Source organism: Papaver somniferum, chromosome 6 (assembly GCF_003573695.1).
Source record: "Papaver somniferum cultivar HN1 chromosome 6, ASM357369v1, whole genome shotgun sequence".
In the NCBI taxonomy this organism is placed as follows: domain Eukaryota; kingdom Viridiplantae; phylum Streptophyta; class Magnoliopsida; order Ranunculales; family Papaveraceae; genus Papaver; species Papaver somniferum.
Window position 1 is genome coordinate 3,797,387 of NC_039363.1, and position 15,984 is coordinate 3,813,370.

The following is a 15,984-nucleotide window of genomic DNA, read 5'->3' on the forward strand; positions in this document are numbered from 1 at the left end:
AGTTGCAAACTAAACTAATGACAATTTTTGAAAAAGATAGACTATCCTAGCAGTCACTGATCTGGAATTCGTTTCGACTGTTTTTGCAAGCAAAACTTGAATCTGCGGGCTGACAGTAATTTACGACCAAACTTCGTAGTAGTAGCGATTAAACTGCTGTCAATTATAGGATGAGATACTGCATTTATGAGCGAAAAGAAGACATCCTTTGGTGAGATCCTTCGACATCCTGCGATAGACTGGACTGCAGGAGCTGCGAGAGAAGCTGGACTGCATCAGTTGCGTCCTACCGAGTACAGTAATTATGAGAAAAACTGGACTGCATCAGTTGCGTCCAACTGAGTGCAGCAGTTGCTTCGGAAATGGATTACAACAGTTCGATCAACTGGACCGTAGTATTTTATTTACGTCATTATATGCGATAATAGCATCAAAATATTAAGGTGTATACTCGCCCCCCTCTTAATCTTGTAACTCGTTGTAGGATTAAAAAGTTCAGGTTTCCCTTTGTTTTTATTTCCAGTAGTTGAATTTCACATTGTATTTAGGTGTTGTGTAACTCGCTCCCAAACTTACAGAGTGTTACGCAGCTCGCCCCGAAAATATTAGGATTATAAACAGATTTAGGCCTGTTTTTCAGTCTGATAGACAACCATAGGCCTGTTTTTTTCGAATTTGGAAATCTAGGCCTCCATTGATGTTTCCATCCAATCTGTTTCTTTTGTCAATTTCTCGGTCAAAAAGGTCAATTTCTCATCAGATGGGATGAGTTAATGAAGCACAATTACCCCTTTGCCCTCTGTACACGTGGATGCTATTAGGTGTAAGTTAGACACGTGTTGTAAATTAGCCACCCGTACATTATCCACACGTGTTGTTAAACACGTGTGATCCAAGACACGTGGTGGTCATCCGAGATGGAAAGAAAAATGGAAGGCTAGGATTAACTCACTTCGTAATTAACGACCCCATCATGAGATCTTAGTCGTTTATCTGAATTTCATTGGATCTCGATGTTTTCGGACGACTGAGATGAAACAAACATGCGGGAAAAGAAGTGAGTAGAGAGAAAAGGTCTTTCAGTTTCCCTTCTTCATCTCTCCATTTCTTCCCTCTCTCCATTTTTCCCTCTGCAACTTTATTTTCTTTCTCTACAATTTTCTTCTTCGTCGCTTGATCTATCACTGGTTTCTGTTATTATGTATGATGGGTATACCTAATAGATCAAAGAAATTACTAACTAAGATAGATTCAGAGACTGGAGAGAAAATGGATAAAAAAAGGAATAAAAGAAAGAAAACAAAAAAAAGGGCGAAGTAGAAAACGAACAGAAAGGTAACAGCAATTTCTAGTATGCTATTTTATTCAATTTATTGTTAGAATAGATTTCAATTTCTAGCGTGTATGGAAATTTTCGATTTCTAGGGTTTATGGTTTATGGGTATTTTCGATTTCTGGGTTGTGGGTATTTATGATTCTAGGGTTTGTGTTAGATTTTTAGGGTTTGTTCGTGTTATATTTGTAGGGTTTGTTTCACTCTGTTTATCACTATGTTTTTCACCTTGTTTATCACTCTTGTAATATGATTTACTGGTGTTGATATTTTTATTTATGTTGATAGTTGTTGAGAATATCTAATATGCTGATAATTTGAATTATGTTTGTTATTGTAGGAATGATGTTGTTGTTGACAGGATGCCTTTCAGAAGATTTAAGGTAAATGTGATAGGAACTTGCCATAGTTTGGAGTTTAGGGACTGTGCTAGAGAGGATATGGGACTTGATAGGTTGAAGGACATGATCAAGCCAAAGCTCAGACTGAAGGGTGATGAGAAGATAGACATATTGTGGTCAGATCAAATCTAAGAAGAAGAGTTCAAGTCTTTGTGGGATACTGCTGAGTTTGATGAGAATGGTTGGAGTCAGGTTCATATGCAAGTTTTGGATGGTGAGGTTGGTACAATTCCTCCACACAAGTACTTTACACCAGTAAAGATGACACCCCCAAAGAAGCCTGTATCCAAAATAAATAGCACACCAAAGAAAGCAGCAGTATCTGAAGAAACTCAAGCACAAACTCAATAAGAAACTCAAACAGTATCCAATCCTGATTCTAGTACACCAACAAGTTCAAGAAGAACCAACAAAGGCAAGTGTAGTTGACATTCCAGATGAATTTGGTCCTCAAAGCACAACACAAGCAACTATGGCAGAAGAAGAAGAAGAAGAGTTTAATCATGATTTCTGGGTTGAAGCTACTACACAAGCAAGTGTTCTTGAAGATATTTACAGATTGAGTGAAGAATATAAGAAGAGTGATGAGTTTTTAGTTCAACTTCCAAATATTGAAGAAGATGAGTGCCATCCTGATGAGGATATCAATAATGTCCCTGGATATGAACAAGAACTTAAAGATGATATGGAGTACAATTTTTTTTGAAGAAGGTTGAGAATGGGTATTTATTTGACAAGGGAAGTGACAGTGAGAGTGAAGGTGAAGGTGAAGGTGATTCTGATAGTGTTGATGGGGATCCAGACTTTGGTGAAGTTGAGGTGGAAAATGACAAAGAAGGTAATGATGGCTCTTTACATTTGTTGTTTGTCATTTTTGTTGATTGTTTATTTCAAATGGGTACTAATGTTTTTGTTTTTTTACTTTAATTGCAGAAGACCATTATGGGGACTTACTGGATTCTGAGTCTGAAAAGGAACAAGAAGGTGAAGATGATGATGTTGGGGTGGAGAAGGCTTCAGTTGAGTGCAGTGGTGTTACACATGACAATTCAGAGTTTGAGAAGGAATATGCAGATCACCTTAAGGAAGAAGATAATCAGGATATGTTCCCAGCTGAAGATGAAGAGTCATTGGATCCAAATGACCTCATAGTTGGAAGTAAGTTTATGAGTAAAGATTTCTTTTATGCACATGTGAATAACTATTGTATCATGAAAAAACATCAGACTTATGCTACTAAGAGTTCCACAACCAAGCTGAGGCTCAAGTGCATTCATTGGAGTACTCAAGAATGTCCAATGTACATTTATGGCATGGTCAAGAAAGGTGAAGGTAAGACTTTTACACTTAGAGGCTTTACCGTCACTCACACCTGCAATGGTGACAAAGATGACTTGAACAAGCTTGCAACACCAAAGTATGTAGCTGACTGGTACTATGAGAAGATGAAGACTGAGCTTGGAATTAATGAACCAGTACCATGTCCAGATGACTTAGCAACACAGTTCAATAAAGCCAGAAAAATGAATATAAGGTATCATACTGCATGGAGAGCCAGGGTGAAGGTGTTGGAGAAACTACATGGAAGTTATGAGAAGAGATACTCACTGGTGCCTGCATTCTGTGAAATGGTCAAGGTATAACATTTTCTTTAAGTTTTTTTTTATTTTTGTAATTATCTCAATGTCTTTGTTTGACAACACTTTCTTTAAGTTTCTATGTAACTTTAGTATGGAACAATCCCTAAAAATATTCATGTCATTCTGTTTGAAGATGACAAATCCAGGCAGTATAGCAGGACTGGATGCTCAAAATGGATTATTTCAATTAGGTATAACGGTATGCAGGAATGAGACAATAGAGAATTGGAAGATATTTTTGGAGGATTTGAAGAAGCTGCTGGGTGATGATCATGAGTTTACCTTCATCTCTGACAAGCAGAAGGGGATTTTAGAAGCTGTTGATTATCACTTTTCCTTGTTTGAGCACAGACAATGTGTCAGGTGAGCTCATGTATTTCCATTTATTTTCAGTTTTGTTCTGTTCTGGTTTAATCTTTTATTACCCCTTGTAGTACTTCATTTATTTTGTTTTAATTTTTAGTTGTTAATTGGTTTTGCAGGCACTTGATGGCCAACTTTAAGAAGTACTACAAGGGGTACAGTATTCAGACTCATCTTTGGAATGTTTCCAAGTGTTATAACATCAAACACTTCAATGTAATGCTTTATTACTTCTCTTGAATCACACTATTATCATGTTTCACTTTAATGTAATGTTTCACTTTAATTTTCAGCAACATATGGATGCTATGGCAGCTGAGAGTATAGAGGCTGCAAGATTTCTCATGGATGAAAGGCCTGAAACCTGGTCTAGGGCTCATTTTCCAACTACTAGCAAATGTGAGCACATCAAAAACAACTTCTCAGAATCCTTCAACAATATGGCAAAGAAGATTAGAGACAAGCCAATCTGCAAGCTAGGTTTGATGTATGGACAACTGGTGATGGGACTTCTCAACAAGAGGAGGAATGAAGATGCAAAATGGAAGGATGGTGACCTTGTTCCAAAGGAAGTGCAGCTGATTACCAAGATGTGTGACTTGACCACAAATTTTCAACTACAGAGTGCTGTTAGGGGGAAAGTATATGAGGTTACAAGTTATCATGGAGCCATCTTTGTTGTGGATTTTCCAAAGAGGAATTATAGCTGTTTGCAATGGCAATTGAGGGGTTTTTCCTGCCAGCATGTTGTCTGTGCTCTAAAGCCATTGAGACCTGTTTGGGTTGAGTAAGTATTGTCCCTTTGCCCTCTACAATATTTTTATACTTTTCATAGTGATAATGTACTTTGCATATTTCTTGATTTTAATTGGTTTGTCCTAACTGATTTCTTTTTGTTTACATGTTGGGTATTGTTGCAGGTATTGTGACAAGTATTATTGGGTTGACAGCTACAAGAGAACATATGCTCCAGAGTTCAACCCATTGTTGGGCCCAAAAGACTATGAAAAGGTACATTATCACTATGAAAAGTCTTTGACCCATTCTTGCTTTTGGCAGTATCATTTGTTGTGCAATAAATAAAATATCCATATTTGATTCCTTTAGGGTTTCAGCCTTTCATTTATATATGATACTTTCTTTGTTTTCTTCTTCTTATCCATACAGCATTGAAAGAGATGATTAAACCTCCAGTGAACATCAGAAAAACAGGTAGACCAAGGGGAAAGAGAATTAGAGCATATGATGAACCTCCACCCACAGGAAAGAAGAGTAAAAGATGCAAGAGATGAGGATAACCAGGTCATTATGAAAAGACCTGTACTGTAGGAGCAGTTGGTTCTAATCCAAAGGTACCAAAGGATAGAACCTGTGTTGATGGTGATACTTTCATAGCTTATGAATCTGGTCCATCAAAGAGGAACAAGAAAGCTGCAAAAGTTGTTCATGGTTCATCTGCAGGTCAAAGTACCAGTGTAAGGGGTGCAACTAAGACCAAATCCAATAGCCAGAGCTGTGTTGGTGAATCATCTAAGCAAGCTGTTGCAAGATCTGAAAAAGGTGTTAAGGGAAAGACAAAAGAAAAAGTTGGAACTTCTCAAGCCTCATGTATGAATCAGAACTTCAAGAATGTTAGTACAGTTAGCAACAATGTCAACTTCACATTGTCAGATCCAAAGATCAAGAAGAAAAAAAAGAAGTATATGAAGATCTGAGTTGGTTATGTTGATTGAGTTTCATTTTGTATGTTGGAAGTTTTTATTACATAACATTTTATGAAATTTTCAATTACAACTTCTGTTTCATTACATTTTCAGATTTTTCTTAAACTCATTACATACTTCTAGTACTTTTCCTTTCAATGTCTCTTTTGTTTCAATTACAAATGCATATGAAGCCCATCTGAAAGCATCACAACCTTTTTTCTTACATACCAGATATGTTATATTCAGATTGTGTTGATTCTTACAAACCTTTAGTTCTAACTTTGAATTGCAGTTTTGTTTGAAGCAGGGGTGATTGTCTAATGGATAATTATTGAAACAGTGGTTCTCATCTCCACAGGCAATGCAACTATGTTGGCTTGGAAGCTTGATTTGAAGTGATGTAGCTGGAGAAGAAGCAAGATCAAACCACTCAAAGTAGTTGCAGGTGGGATTCAAACATTTGAAGAATGCCCTTCCATTTGTTTGATCAGTTTTAGATCTCAATAGTGCTCTAACTCCATTACAAGGTACATGTTTGCACCTTGAGTATACCCAGGGACAACTCTTGGTTTCATGGTCTTCTTTGTCACACATATCACACTGCACCTTGATGCTGCTAGTGCTGCATTTTGATGAAGGATGAACACCACCAACCATTTTTACATTTGAATGAAAATGAGACATAGAAGAAGATATGAAGAAGATATGCTTTTATTGGAGATAATCCTGCCGTTGGGTACTGTGAGGGCCACATTTTTGCTGACACGTGGAAAAATCCATGACTTGTACAGTGTACACGTGTTTACACAGTCAGCACCGAGTCCCTGTGCAGAATCGGCGATTCAAAGATTAACACGATGAGTATTATGAGTCGAAGGGCTTAAAATTCTTTTTCTAACACACTAACGGTGCCAAAAAGGTGGATAACCACCATTAGCTGTTTTTTTCAATAAAACGGTCAAAATCGGCCTAGATTTGTAACTTTCAAAAAAACAGGCCTATGGTTGTAACCCTGAAAAAAACAGGCCTATATCCATTTTAGGGTTATAATTTACCCTATTTATATTTTTGAATACATGGGTTAAACATTAATAATGAAATAAACTTCCTCTGCAAGTAACTTGGTCATCAAGTCATCTAGAAACTTCCAGAATATTTTTCTAGGATTTTTGCACCGAATCAGTGGAACGGTCCAAACTGGCAAGGGCCTGGACCAACGTACTTGACTTTGACTGGAAAGGTTGACTTTCGCTATTGACTACGACTATCGATCTTTGACTGGCAGAATGCCTTGACTGGAGACTGGATGGAGGCTGGCTGACAAGCCGGCTGAGTACTTGGCAGAAAATTAGTTGGAAACACTGCTGGAAACTAGGATGGAAGCTGGTTGGAAGCATCGCTGGCAACTTGGTTGGCATCCCCGTTGGAAACTAGGATGGAAGCTGGTTGGAAGAACCGTGGGAAACTTGGCTGGAAACTGGTTGGCAGTGCGTCTTGTAAACTCGGCTTCGACCTTTAACCGACGTTCGAATTTGACCATTGACTAACAGTTAACTTTGACCATTGACCAATAGTTGATTTCACGTAATACTGGGTAGGCTGGTGGCTTGCGTTGGGTGACTTGTTAATATGCTTGGATGTTAACTGAATAATGTCCCAGGCAATATTCTGGACCAATATTTGGCAATTTTAATCATGGTACAAACATCTCCCCTCTGAACCTCCAACTTGTTACGGGGTTAAGAAGTTCGTTTTCCGTTTTGTATTGACATCCAGTGATAAAATTCGTCCCGAAGAGTGATTTATTGTTGGTGAAGCAAATAAGCAATTGCCTTTGTTGTTTGTAGAAATCATAACCAAGTTGTCCCCAAGTGAGGCTATTGTGATTGGAAGATCGATGGGCAGCAGGTGCGCACTAATCAATGCTGTAACAAAAACTGAAAGCATGATACTGAAGCATAGTAGTTGCCAAAAAATATAGTGGAATGGTTGCAGGCGACAGATGACCCAATCAATTACTAGTGAAACTGGATTGTAGTGACTGATGCGAAAACAATTGTTGAAAGTGAGTTGCAAACTAGACTGGTGACAATTGTTGAAAAAGATAGACTATCCTAGCAGTCACTGATCTGGAATTCGTTTCGATTGTTTTTGCAAGCAAAACTTGAATCTGCGGGCTGACAATCATTTACGACCAAACTTCGTAGTAGTAGCGATTAAACCGCTATCAATTATAGGATGAGATACTGCAGTTATGAGCGAAAAGAAGACAGCCTTTGGTGAGATCCTTCGACATCCTGCGATCGGCTGGACTGCAGGAGCTGCGAGCGAAGATGGACTGCATCAGTTGCGTCCAATCGAGTACAGTAATTATGAGCAAAACTGGACTGCATCAGTTGCGTCCAACTGAGTGCAGCAGTTGCTTCGAAAATGGATTACAACAGTTCGATTAACTGGACCGTAGCAGTTTATTAACGTCATTATATGCGATAATTGCATCAAAATATTAAGGTGTATACTCACCCCCTCTTAATCTTGTAACTCGTTGTAGGATTAAAAAGTTCAGGTTTCCCTTTGTTTTTATTTCCAGCAGTTAAATTTCACATTGTATTTAGGTGTTGTGTAACTCGCTCCCAAACTTACAGAATGTTACGCAGCTCGCCCCAAAAAAATTACTTTAGACTGTGAGGTGTTACATATCTTGCCCACAAATAATGTCACTGGTGTTTGTTAAGGGTGACAGTTTTGTTAAGCATCAACAATTCACCCAAAAGAATTCACTGGATGCACCATCCATTTAAAAAACATTTACCAAGTGCTTTTCCTTGAAATCCCAAAATGGACTGCACTAATAATTCTAAATCAAATGCTTAAGAATTCACCCATAACTGACAGTGTGCCGAATTCCAATTTTACTGGAACTTTTCCATTTCGAAACGTGTTTCTGATTATGGCTGACACAATGGTAATAATTTTCTCATCACTCCACCATACTTTGGACTATTGTTATGGTGTGAACGCAAAACCAAAAACACCGAGTGTTTTCCTGCTGGGCTCGGTACTGACCTGGTGACGAACTTACATTACCAACACAATTAAGGGTACATGGATTCTCCAGAAATTCTAACCAGTCATTCACTCCAAAGAGATTCTGGATCATCAAATGGACCCTAATGCCTTAGTTCAGTTTTAATACTCCAATCTAATTTCTTACACCAGGCCATCTCCACTATTCCCCCATGTTTCATGTCATTCTAAAATGTCATGAAACGACAAAAAACCGCTCTCAATTTTCAAAATTTTGAATACCAAAATCCCATACGAGAAAATTCATGCATGGATCAATCTGATCATGCCGTTTACAAATCAAATTAATCTGGATTTCCAAGATATCCAAATTTGTCAATTTCTATCACGGGGTTTAATGTCAACCGATGATTAATGGCAACCAGTTGGGATATCATATATTCACAAAGAAGTGGTTATACAAAAACAACATCTGTCCAGATTCATCATCTTCATGAAACGGGAAAGACCCAAATAGTCATCCTTAACTTATTTAGATGCTATCCAATTCTTTCCAAGGTACTGTGACAGAACATCTAGTATCAATTCAATCGGGGCTTCCAACATAATACTCATGATATGGTTAGCAATCACCAATGGATTACTTTAAAAACCATACTGGTACTATAGGAACCAGATATCAAAAGTGGCACTAACAATGGTTGCCTAAGCACAGTTCAAATACTAGACAAAATTTGAACCGACACTATATCAGACGTTATAATCCAACGCATATCTGGACAAAGAACTTTGATGTCAGTGATCCATATATACGGATAGATATTATCATACGTATAGATCCTTGCCTCCTTGGATATGACAGTCGAGGTCTCATCACTAGGGTGAAAACTGCACACTTGGATCCCAAGTTTCGAAGAAACCGCCATACACACGGATACTCTGTGCATAGATCAAAAGCATCGTTCTCCTAAGAAACAACAAATTGTATTGTAACTTGAGTAGACCTGTTAATCGGATAATTTTGGAGATCAAGTCCTTGTTATTCAATTGGACGCTACATACAGATATTTTTGAGGGATTTTTGCTTTCCACCTTTTTATGTAATTGGGATGCTGTAATATATGCATCTATGTAATTGTTCTGTGATTTCTTTATCACTGCTTCAGTGATGTAGAAATGTTTTAATAAACTTTGCTCTTTGCCGTCAAAAAAAAAAGAAAACTTTCAAATTAGACACAAGGCTGCATTCTTCTAACTTCCTGTTCACGTATGAGAGTATCACGACCATGGATTCAAACCAGTTCGTAGTAGGAAATCTTCCAACAGTTTATTACTTTTTTTTTTTTGAAGAGAGGACGGGATTAAAGCATCCCGCAACTTTTATTTAGATACCCCATTGAAGTTGAGGTTTGAAGATATACAAAGAGGTGGAGAATTAGCATTCCACCTGAAATTTACATTTTCTTTCATGGCATATTGACATAAATTATGAGCCAGAAAGTTAGCATTTTTAGGAACATTTTCAAATCTATTACAGGAAAAACAAGAAGCACCTCTTTTTACTTCCAGAATCACTGAACGAATGCTCCAGGAAATTTCTCTCGAGACACCTTTAACAACATCAATAACGTTTTTTGCATCCCCTTCTATCACAACATATTGCAGACCAAGTCTCTTCGCCAGGGAGGCACCAATTTTACAAGCAAATGGATTCCTCCAACAAAGAAGACGTAGCATCAAAGGTAGTTGTTTCGCAACCTAGAAACCTTCCTTCAAAATCACGAGCAATTGCGCAAGCAGCTCCATTATTTGGAACGAAAGAAGCATCAATATTGATCTTCGCATAGTTTTCTTCTGGAGGAGACCAATACTGATTACCTGAGCTTATATTAATATTGAGAGGAGGAGACGCTTTGTTTTCCATGCAGAGATCAAATCCAAAAGTTCCTTGTGAATGATAACGTCTTCAGAGAAGACATGCCCAGAAAATATCATGTCATTTCTTATCTTCCAAATATTCCAAAGGATGCAAACTCTAAGAACAAAGCTGTTATCTATATTCAATGTAGAATCATTAAACCCTGAGTAATCAAATTCCATTAAAAAAAACTTCCATGGAACTTTTCCGCTTTACACCCACACCAATAGTCCTTCGATGGAAAGATGCATCTCTCTGACGCTTGACATGCACGTTCCGTTCTAGTAAGAAGAATGGTGACTGTTCATTATGGACTAAACCTTTACATGTGATTTAAATCAAACACTTGGTTTAAATCACGAATCCACAACGACACCTATTTGTCGTTCTATATAGAACTGATTGTTGATTAAGAGTTTCATTTTTCCTATATTCATTCAGGCATTTTGAATGTGTAAAATGGTCAACCACAAACATCCATGGTAATGCATAACACCTTTTTCCAGAACCTTAAACCTTCGAAGTGTTATCCACCAATGCATGTTTCCTAATTTCAAAAATTATTAGAAACCGCCAATCAAAACCATGTGAAACTAACCGACATGCACCCTTTCATATACCAGACGTCTCTTAGAAGTATTTCCGATACTTGAGGAACAAATTAGTGTTTCCACCTAACCGTATCATCCTTTCATGTACAAGATGTCTCTTAGAAGTGTTTCCCATACTTGGGAAACTAATTATAGCGCTTCCATTTCAAGAGAAATAGAAAGGTAACGACGGTGCGGCACATTTTCCAGAGACTCCATATTTAAATGGATCTGAATTTGCAAGACAAAGAGTTTCGAGAGATGTATATGATGAGGGTCTCGACTTTTCAACATGATTCCTTTTCTCGTAGATCCACTTAATTGGCCCAATGTTTGTATCTAGAAATATTTCCAGGCACTAAACACGATGATTTTGGTGACGATGATCAAATCTAGGACGAATTCCGGTAAGAAGAAATATTTTATTAATGTATGGGTTACAATGATTTATGATCCCTTTTAGGATTTACAGGTGTGTATTTTTTTTCTCTCTCGGCCTCCATTTTAGGGTTATAACTCTCCTTATTTATAATACTGAGTACATGGGTTAAACCCTAATTTTAAAATAAACTTCCTCTGCAAATAACTTGGTCAACCGGTCAACCAGTCATCCAGAAACTTCCAGAATCTTCTTCTAGGGTTTTCGTACTGAATCGGTGGAACGGGCCATACTGGCATGGGCCTGTGGGTTTGAGCAATGACTTTCGATATTGACTGCGACTATCGATCTTTGACTGGCAGACTTCCTCGACTGGAGACTGAATGGAGGCTTGTTGACAGCTGGATAAGTACTTGGACGGAAGCTAGTTGGCAGCATCGCTGGCAACTTGGTTGGAGACCGGTTGACAGCACCGCTGGAAACTAGGTTAGAATCTGGTTGGCAACATCGCTTGAAACTTGGTTGGACCGTTGACAACTTGGCTGGAAACTGGTTGACAGCACCGTTGGAAACTAGGATGGAAGCTGGTTGGCATCATTACTAGCAACTTAGTTGGAAACTGGTTGGCAGTACGGCTTGGAAACTTGGCTTCAGACTTTAACCGACGGTCGACTTTGATTTTTGATTTTGTCGGTTGACCCGTTGTTGACTTTGACCATTGATCAACAATTGATTACATGTAATACTAGAAAGGCTGGTGGCCTATGTTGAATGACTTATTAGTAGGCTTGGATAACATGTGAATAGTGGCCCAGCCAACATTCTAGCCCGATAATAACAATTTTACTCATGATACAGACAATTACCTTAGGACTTGTACAAAAAATAGTGTTAGATGATAGAACGCCACAAAATCATAAAGCTCAATATGCGATGGAATAATAGAAAATCATTATAAAATCATATCTATAAAGCATCACTTTTCTTAGTTACATATCGAGTACTTACGTTATTCAATTATTAGCAAATGGAAACAAAATCCTGCTAGGGAACTGATTACAATGTAGAGTTTATTTATTCTTATTCATTAGTGTCCCAAATCAGGACCATACACTTAAGTGACTACACGCCAACCATGCAGAGTAGCCGAAAATTGCTTCATACTTTCCTTACTTGGTGAATTTTCCTGCATCATCAGATAATTCAAACCATAATCAAAAGCCGATCTTACGTGGCCTATAACTGCAGGTAATTAAAATCTATAATATTACAGGTTATAATAACTAAAATGACAAAATGTGCACCTATAACTGCAGGTAATTGTTATTGATGTTCCACTCGAGAGACCAATGTTGTTGAACATTCTTGAATGACCAATATGCCCATCCAAAAGAAGCTGAACCATATACATCCAATTGTGCTCTACCGAAGTTTTGATAATCCTCTTGAGACCCACCTCTGCCAAATTCGTTCACCCATTCCCCTGAATTCGTTTCCAACAAAATAGTTAAGTGACTTCGGATTTTAATGTTCCTATGAACAAACTACTTTTATTGTACTGAGTTGACAGGCAATACTTAATAAATAAGAACTTCCAGTAAACACAAAGTACAACTCTGCAGAAAAAGCCTTACCAATAAACACCAATGGTCCATCGGCAGACTTTAGGGAATCCATTTGAGTTTTCCTGGTATTATACAAGAAATCGATATTCTCCTGTGTGCTCATATTATTGAATTTATCATCGTAGAGATTATAGTAGTGCAAGTCCAATACTACGTTGCTTTTACCCGTGTTGGCCTTATAAATGTCAGCTGGGTCTCCAGGGCCAATCATCTGACTCATTATTACATAAGCTGTGGCTGAATGTTTCCTCACAATGTTATATCCGTCTTTGTAGTAATTCAGTACAGTATCCAAAGGAACTTCAGGAGAATGTGGTTCATTCAAAAGCTCAATACCCACCAAAGATGGATCGCTTCCGTACCTGCAAATGAAAGATAACATGCTCATTTGGAGCACATAAAAACTCAATAAAAGGTGCATAGCTAACTGTTTAAGTTATTGATAACTAATACGTTAGAGATGAACATATTTTACTTGGCAGCTAGGAATTGGATTGCATCGAGGCTTTGCTGGATATTATCCGATTTCGTCCATTCAATAAAACCATCACGACTGGAACTGTGATCCATTCCATTTTGGGAGCCTGGAGCTGCGTGAAGGTCGATAATGCATTTCATGCCAAACTCCCTGCACAGCAAGTTTAGGTAAGCAAACGTTAAAAAATAATAAGGCACCTGGATGCCAAAGGAAATTAGGAATGAGAGACCCACTGTGCCCATTTGAATGCATTATCTAGAGCTGCCAAACCTCCCCCAACATAAGGAGCTGGTGGATTGGGATCTTTGGTAATCCACCACCCAACAGGAATTCTCACGGTGTTTATTCCATTTTGGCTAAGAAACTGAAAGTCTTCTCGTGTAATGTAGCTGTTCCTATGTTCCTGCAATTCAAATAGATTTTTCCTTATAAAGATCTGATTGTTCACATGTTACCGTGTACTCTTTTCCTCCAAAGGTTTGAACGCACTTGACATGCATCTAGCTATAAGCAACAGTTAATTAAGTCATAACTTGTCATATACAAGAAAACAATGCAATCAGCTGATGCTAACATTGACTACTAGATATAAGGGATAGTCTGATTTCGGAAATTTGACTTTTTCTTGTCGAAAGAAAAAGATAAAGGAAAGAGTAAAAGAAATAGAAAATTACAGTGAGCACTTGTTTTGCTTTTTCAGGTCCATGCCCATTAGACAGCTGGTATTCTCCTTGCAAACGGCCACCATCAAAAGTCATTTCGAATATGGCGGCATTACCATCATCAAATGCTGGGGTCCCAACATAGTCTGCTTTCAGATTATTTCCAGAAGATGCCTAATAATGTCAAAAGTTTCGGATACATATGGGTGAATTACAATGATCGATCGAATGTCAAGCGAGAAGTCTAAATTTCTGAGAGTATCTCACCTGTATATATATACCGCTAGAATGTTTAATACGAACTCGACCATTGCCAGATCTTTCAATAGTAAACGTTTCTTTTAAAGATGGTAATCCCGATATTGCGGTGACAGAGGCCCCTTGACCAGCACAGGATAGAAACTGCCCTTTAAAAGAACGAAGTTGATATTCCGATGGAGATACCCTCCATAACTGCAACAGAGAGTAGTTGCATGATCTTAAACATCTAGAACAGTTCAAAAAAGAAGCTTGAAAATTATGGTTTAATGTCTATGATTGTCTTACTCTGAAAGTTTCCCAACCACTAGCTTTTTCTCTGTCTACGGTGACAACGCCGGAATCCCCTCCCTCCTCTGCACATACATATTTTTTTGTGCTCAGAGATTTAAACTGAACCTTTGCTCCGTCCTGCATTATAAACTTCGATAAATGCACAACCACCAAAACTAAAAGAACTGAAGCAAAATCACACATATTAAACCCATAAATAGTAGTACTTACAAGCATATCTTCGTTGATAATGCCATCAAATAGTGAAGGTTTCATCCATCCTTCAATAACCAACCAATTACCCAAGTTCACACCTCTTACTTTCCCACCGTTCACTCCATCCACGGTGCACAAAGCTGAAACCAAAGAACAAACTCACTAATATATACCCACTCTTGAAATAGGAAAATAAATACAACGCTTTTTAAAAATTACGTTGATTATGCCCAATGAATGCAAAGAAGTATAAGTAAAAGCCATTTGCAAGAAACAGAGTCCATGAGAAATATTGGAGGAAACACAAGATACATGATCAAACTTCAAAGAATAAGCTAAAAATGGTGAAGTGCAAGTGTAAAGTAGTGCAAGTGCTCGGTTTAAGAACAGATACCCAGATAAGAATCTGAGACAAGCGGGTATTAGAATAACCAAAGTCGAGACCATATCTAGTTTAAATTTTCTATTCCCACTCGGTTGAAGTGGATGTCACGTGTACTAATAATTTGCCAACTTTTTCGAACCGTCACGGTAATGCAAAATTAGTCATTTCGCTATTATGATATAACCAACTAAAGAAAAGAAAAAAAAAATCAAAGAGGTGTTCCGAATATAACCTGAGTGTGCCGAAGAAAGGAAAAGAAACGAAAGGAAAAGCCATTTGAAGGAAACGGATTCCATGAGAAATAATAATCCAGTGAACACAGGAATTCAGGATAAGAGCTTAAAGAAGAAGAAGCTGAAGTTCTTTTCAATAAGAAACAACACATCATTGAGAAAGAGCTTATATTCAGACGAAAAGTAGTGCGATTGTACCCATGGACCACCCTGCAGTGTTTGACCCGTTATATATATAAATAAATTAAAGACTTTTGACTAGTAACTCAAAAATGTCTCAGCCTCATATTTTGACTTTCTCCCGGACAAGTCCCACTATAAAGATGGACCACAGCACCCAGCAGCAGCCTCGGGGAATCTAACAACATTTAGCTGGTCCTAAAAGGAGCCAGTGTTTGGACTAAAATGGGAAAGCAATGGGAACGACTGGATTTCCATCGTCTCAATTTGAGAGGCTCCTATAACGGTCAAAATTATGAGGGCCATCAATCTTGTGG

The 15,984-nt window shown here is 38.0% G+C and overlaps 2 protein-coding genes across 2 annotated transcripts; one reads left to right on the top strand and one right to left on the bottom strand.

The window, feature by feature from the left end:
* The first annotated feature begins 2,206 nt into the window (after window positions 1-2,206).
* Window positions 2,207-5,452, top strand: LOC113290345. Its single transcript, XM_026539957.1, has 8 exons — window positions 2,207-2,386; window positions 2,446-2,572; window positions 2,668-3,371; window positions 3,508-3,737; window positions 3,857-3,953; window positions 4,031-4,524; window positions 4,658-4,748; window positions 5,090-5,452. Exons 1-8 carry the CDS (start codon window positions 2,207-2,209, stop codon window positions 5,450-5,452), a joined length of 2,286 nt encoding a protein of 761 aa, XP_026395742.1.
* A 6,839-nt stretch (window positions 5,453-12,291) lies between these two features.
* LOC113286716 (probable glucan 1,3-beta-glucosidase A) lies at window positions 12,292-15,622 on the bottom strand. The gene is made up of 10 exons (XM_026535313.1): window positions 15,487-15,622; window positions 14,885-15,009; window positions 14,669-14,791; window positions 14,390-14,575; window positions 14,135-14,296; window positions 13,694-13,863; window positions 13,458-13,610; window positions 12,992-13,344; window positions 12,662-12,840; window positions 12,292-12,543 (listed from the first exon to the last, which is right to left on the bottom strand). Exons 1-9 carry the CDS (start codon window positions 15,548-15,550, stop codon window positions 12,662-12,664), a joined length of 1,515 nt encoding a protein of 504 aa, XP_026391098.1. The 5' UTR covers window positions 15,551-15,622; the 3' UTR covers window positions 12,292-12,543.
* Between the last annotated feature and the right edge of the window lie 362 nt (window positions 15,623-15,984).

Excerpts from the sequence above, each read along its gene's own strand:
- LOC113290345 (XM_026539957.1), top strand. The coding sequence starts at position 2,207 with ATGGCAGAAGAAGAAGAAGAAGAGTTTAATCATGATTTCTGGGTTGAA. Across the intron at positions 3,954-4,030 it reads ATAACATCAAACACTTCAAT|CAACATATGGATGCTATGGC; the intron begins GTAATGCTTTAT and ends TTTAATTTTCAG. Across the intron at positions 4,749-5,089 it reads GCCCAAAAGACTATGAAAAG|GTACCAAAGGATAGAACCTG; the intron begins GTACATTATCAC and ends TCTAATCCAAAG.
- LOC113286716 (XM_026535313.1), bottom strand. The coding sequence starts at position 15,550 with ATGGAATCCGTTTCCTTCAAATGGCTTTTCCTTTCGTTTCTTTTCCTT. Across the intron at positions 15,010-15,486 it reads CCTTTCTTCGGCACACTCAG|CTTTGTGCACCGTGGATGGA; the intron begins GTTATATTCGGA and ends CTTTGGTTTCAG. Across the intron at positions 13,345-13,457 it reads ATCCAATTCCTAGCTGCCAA|GTACGGAAGCGATCCATCTT; the intron begins GTAAAATATGTT and ends TTTCATTTGCAG.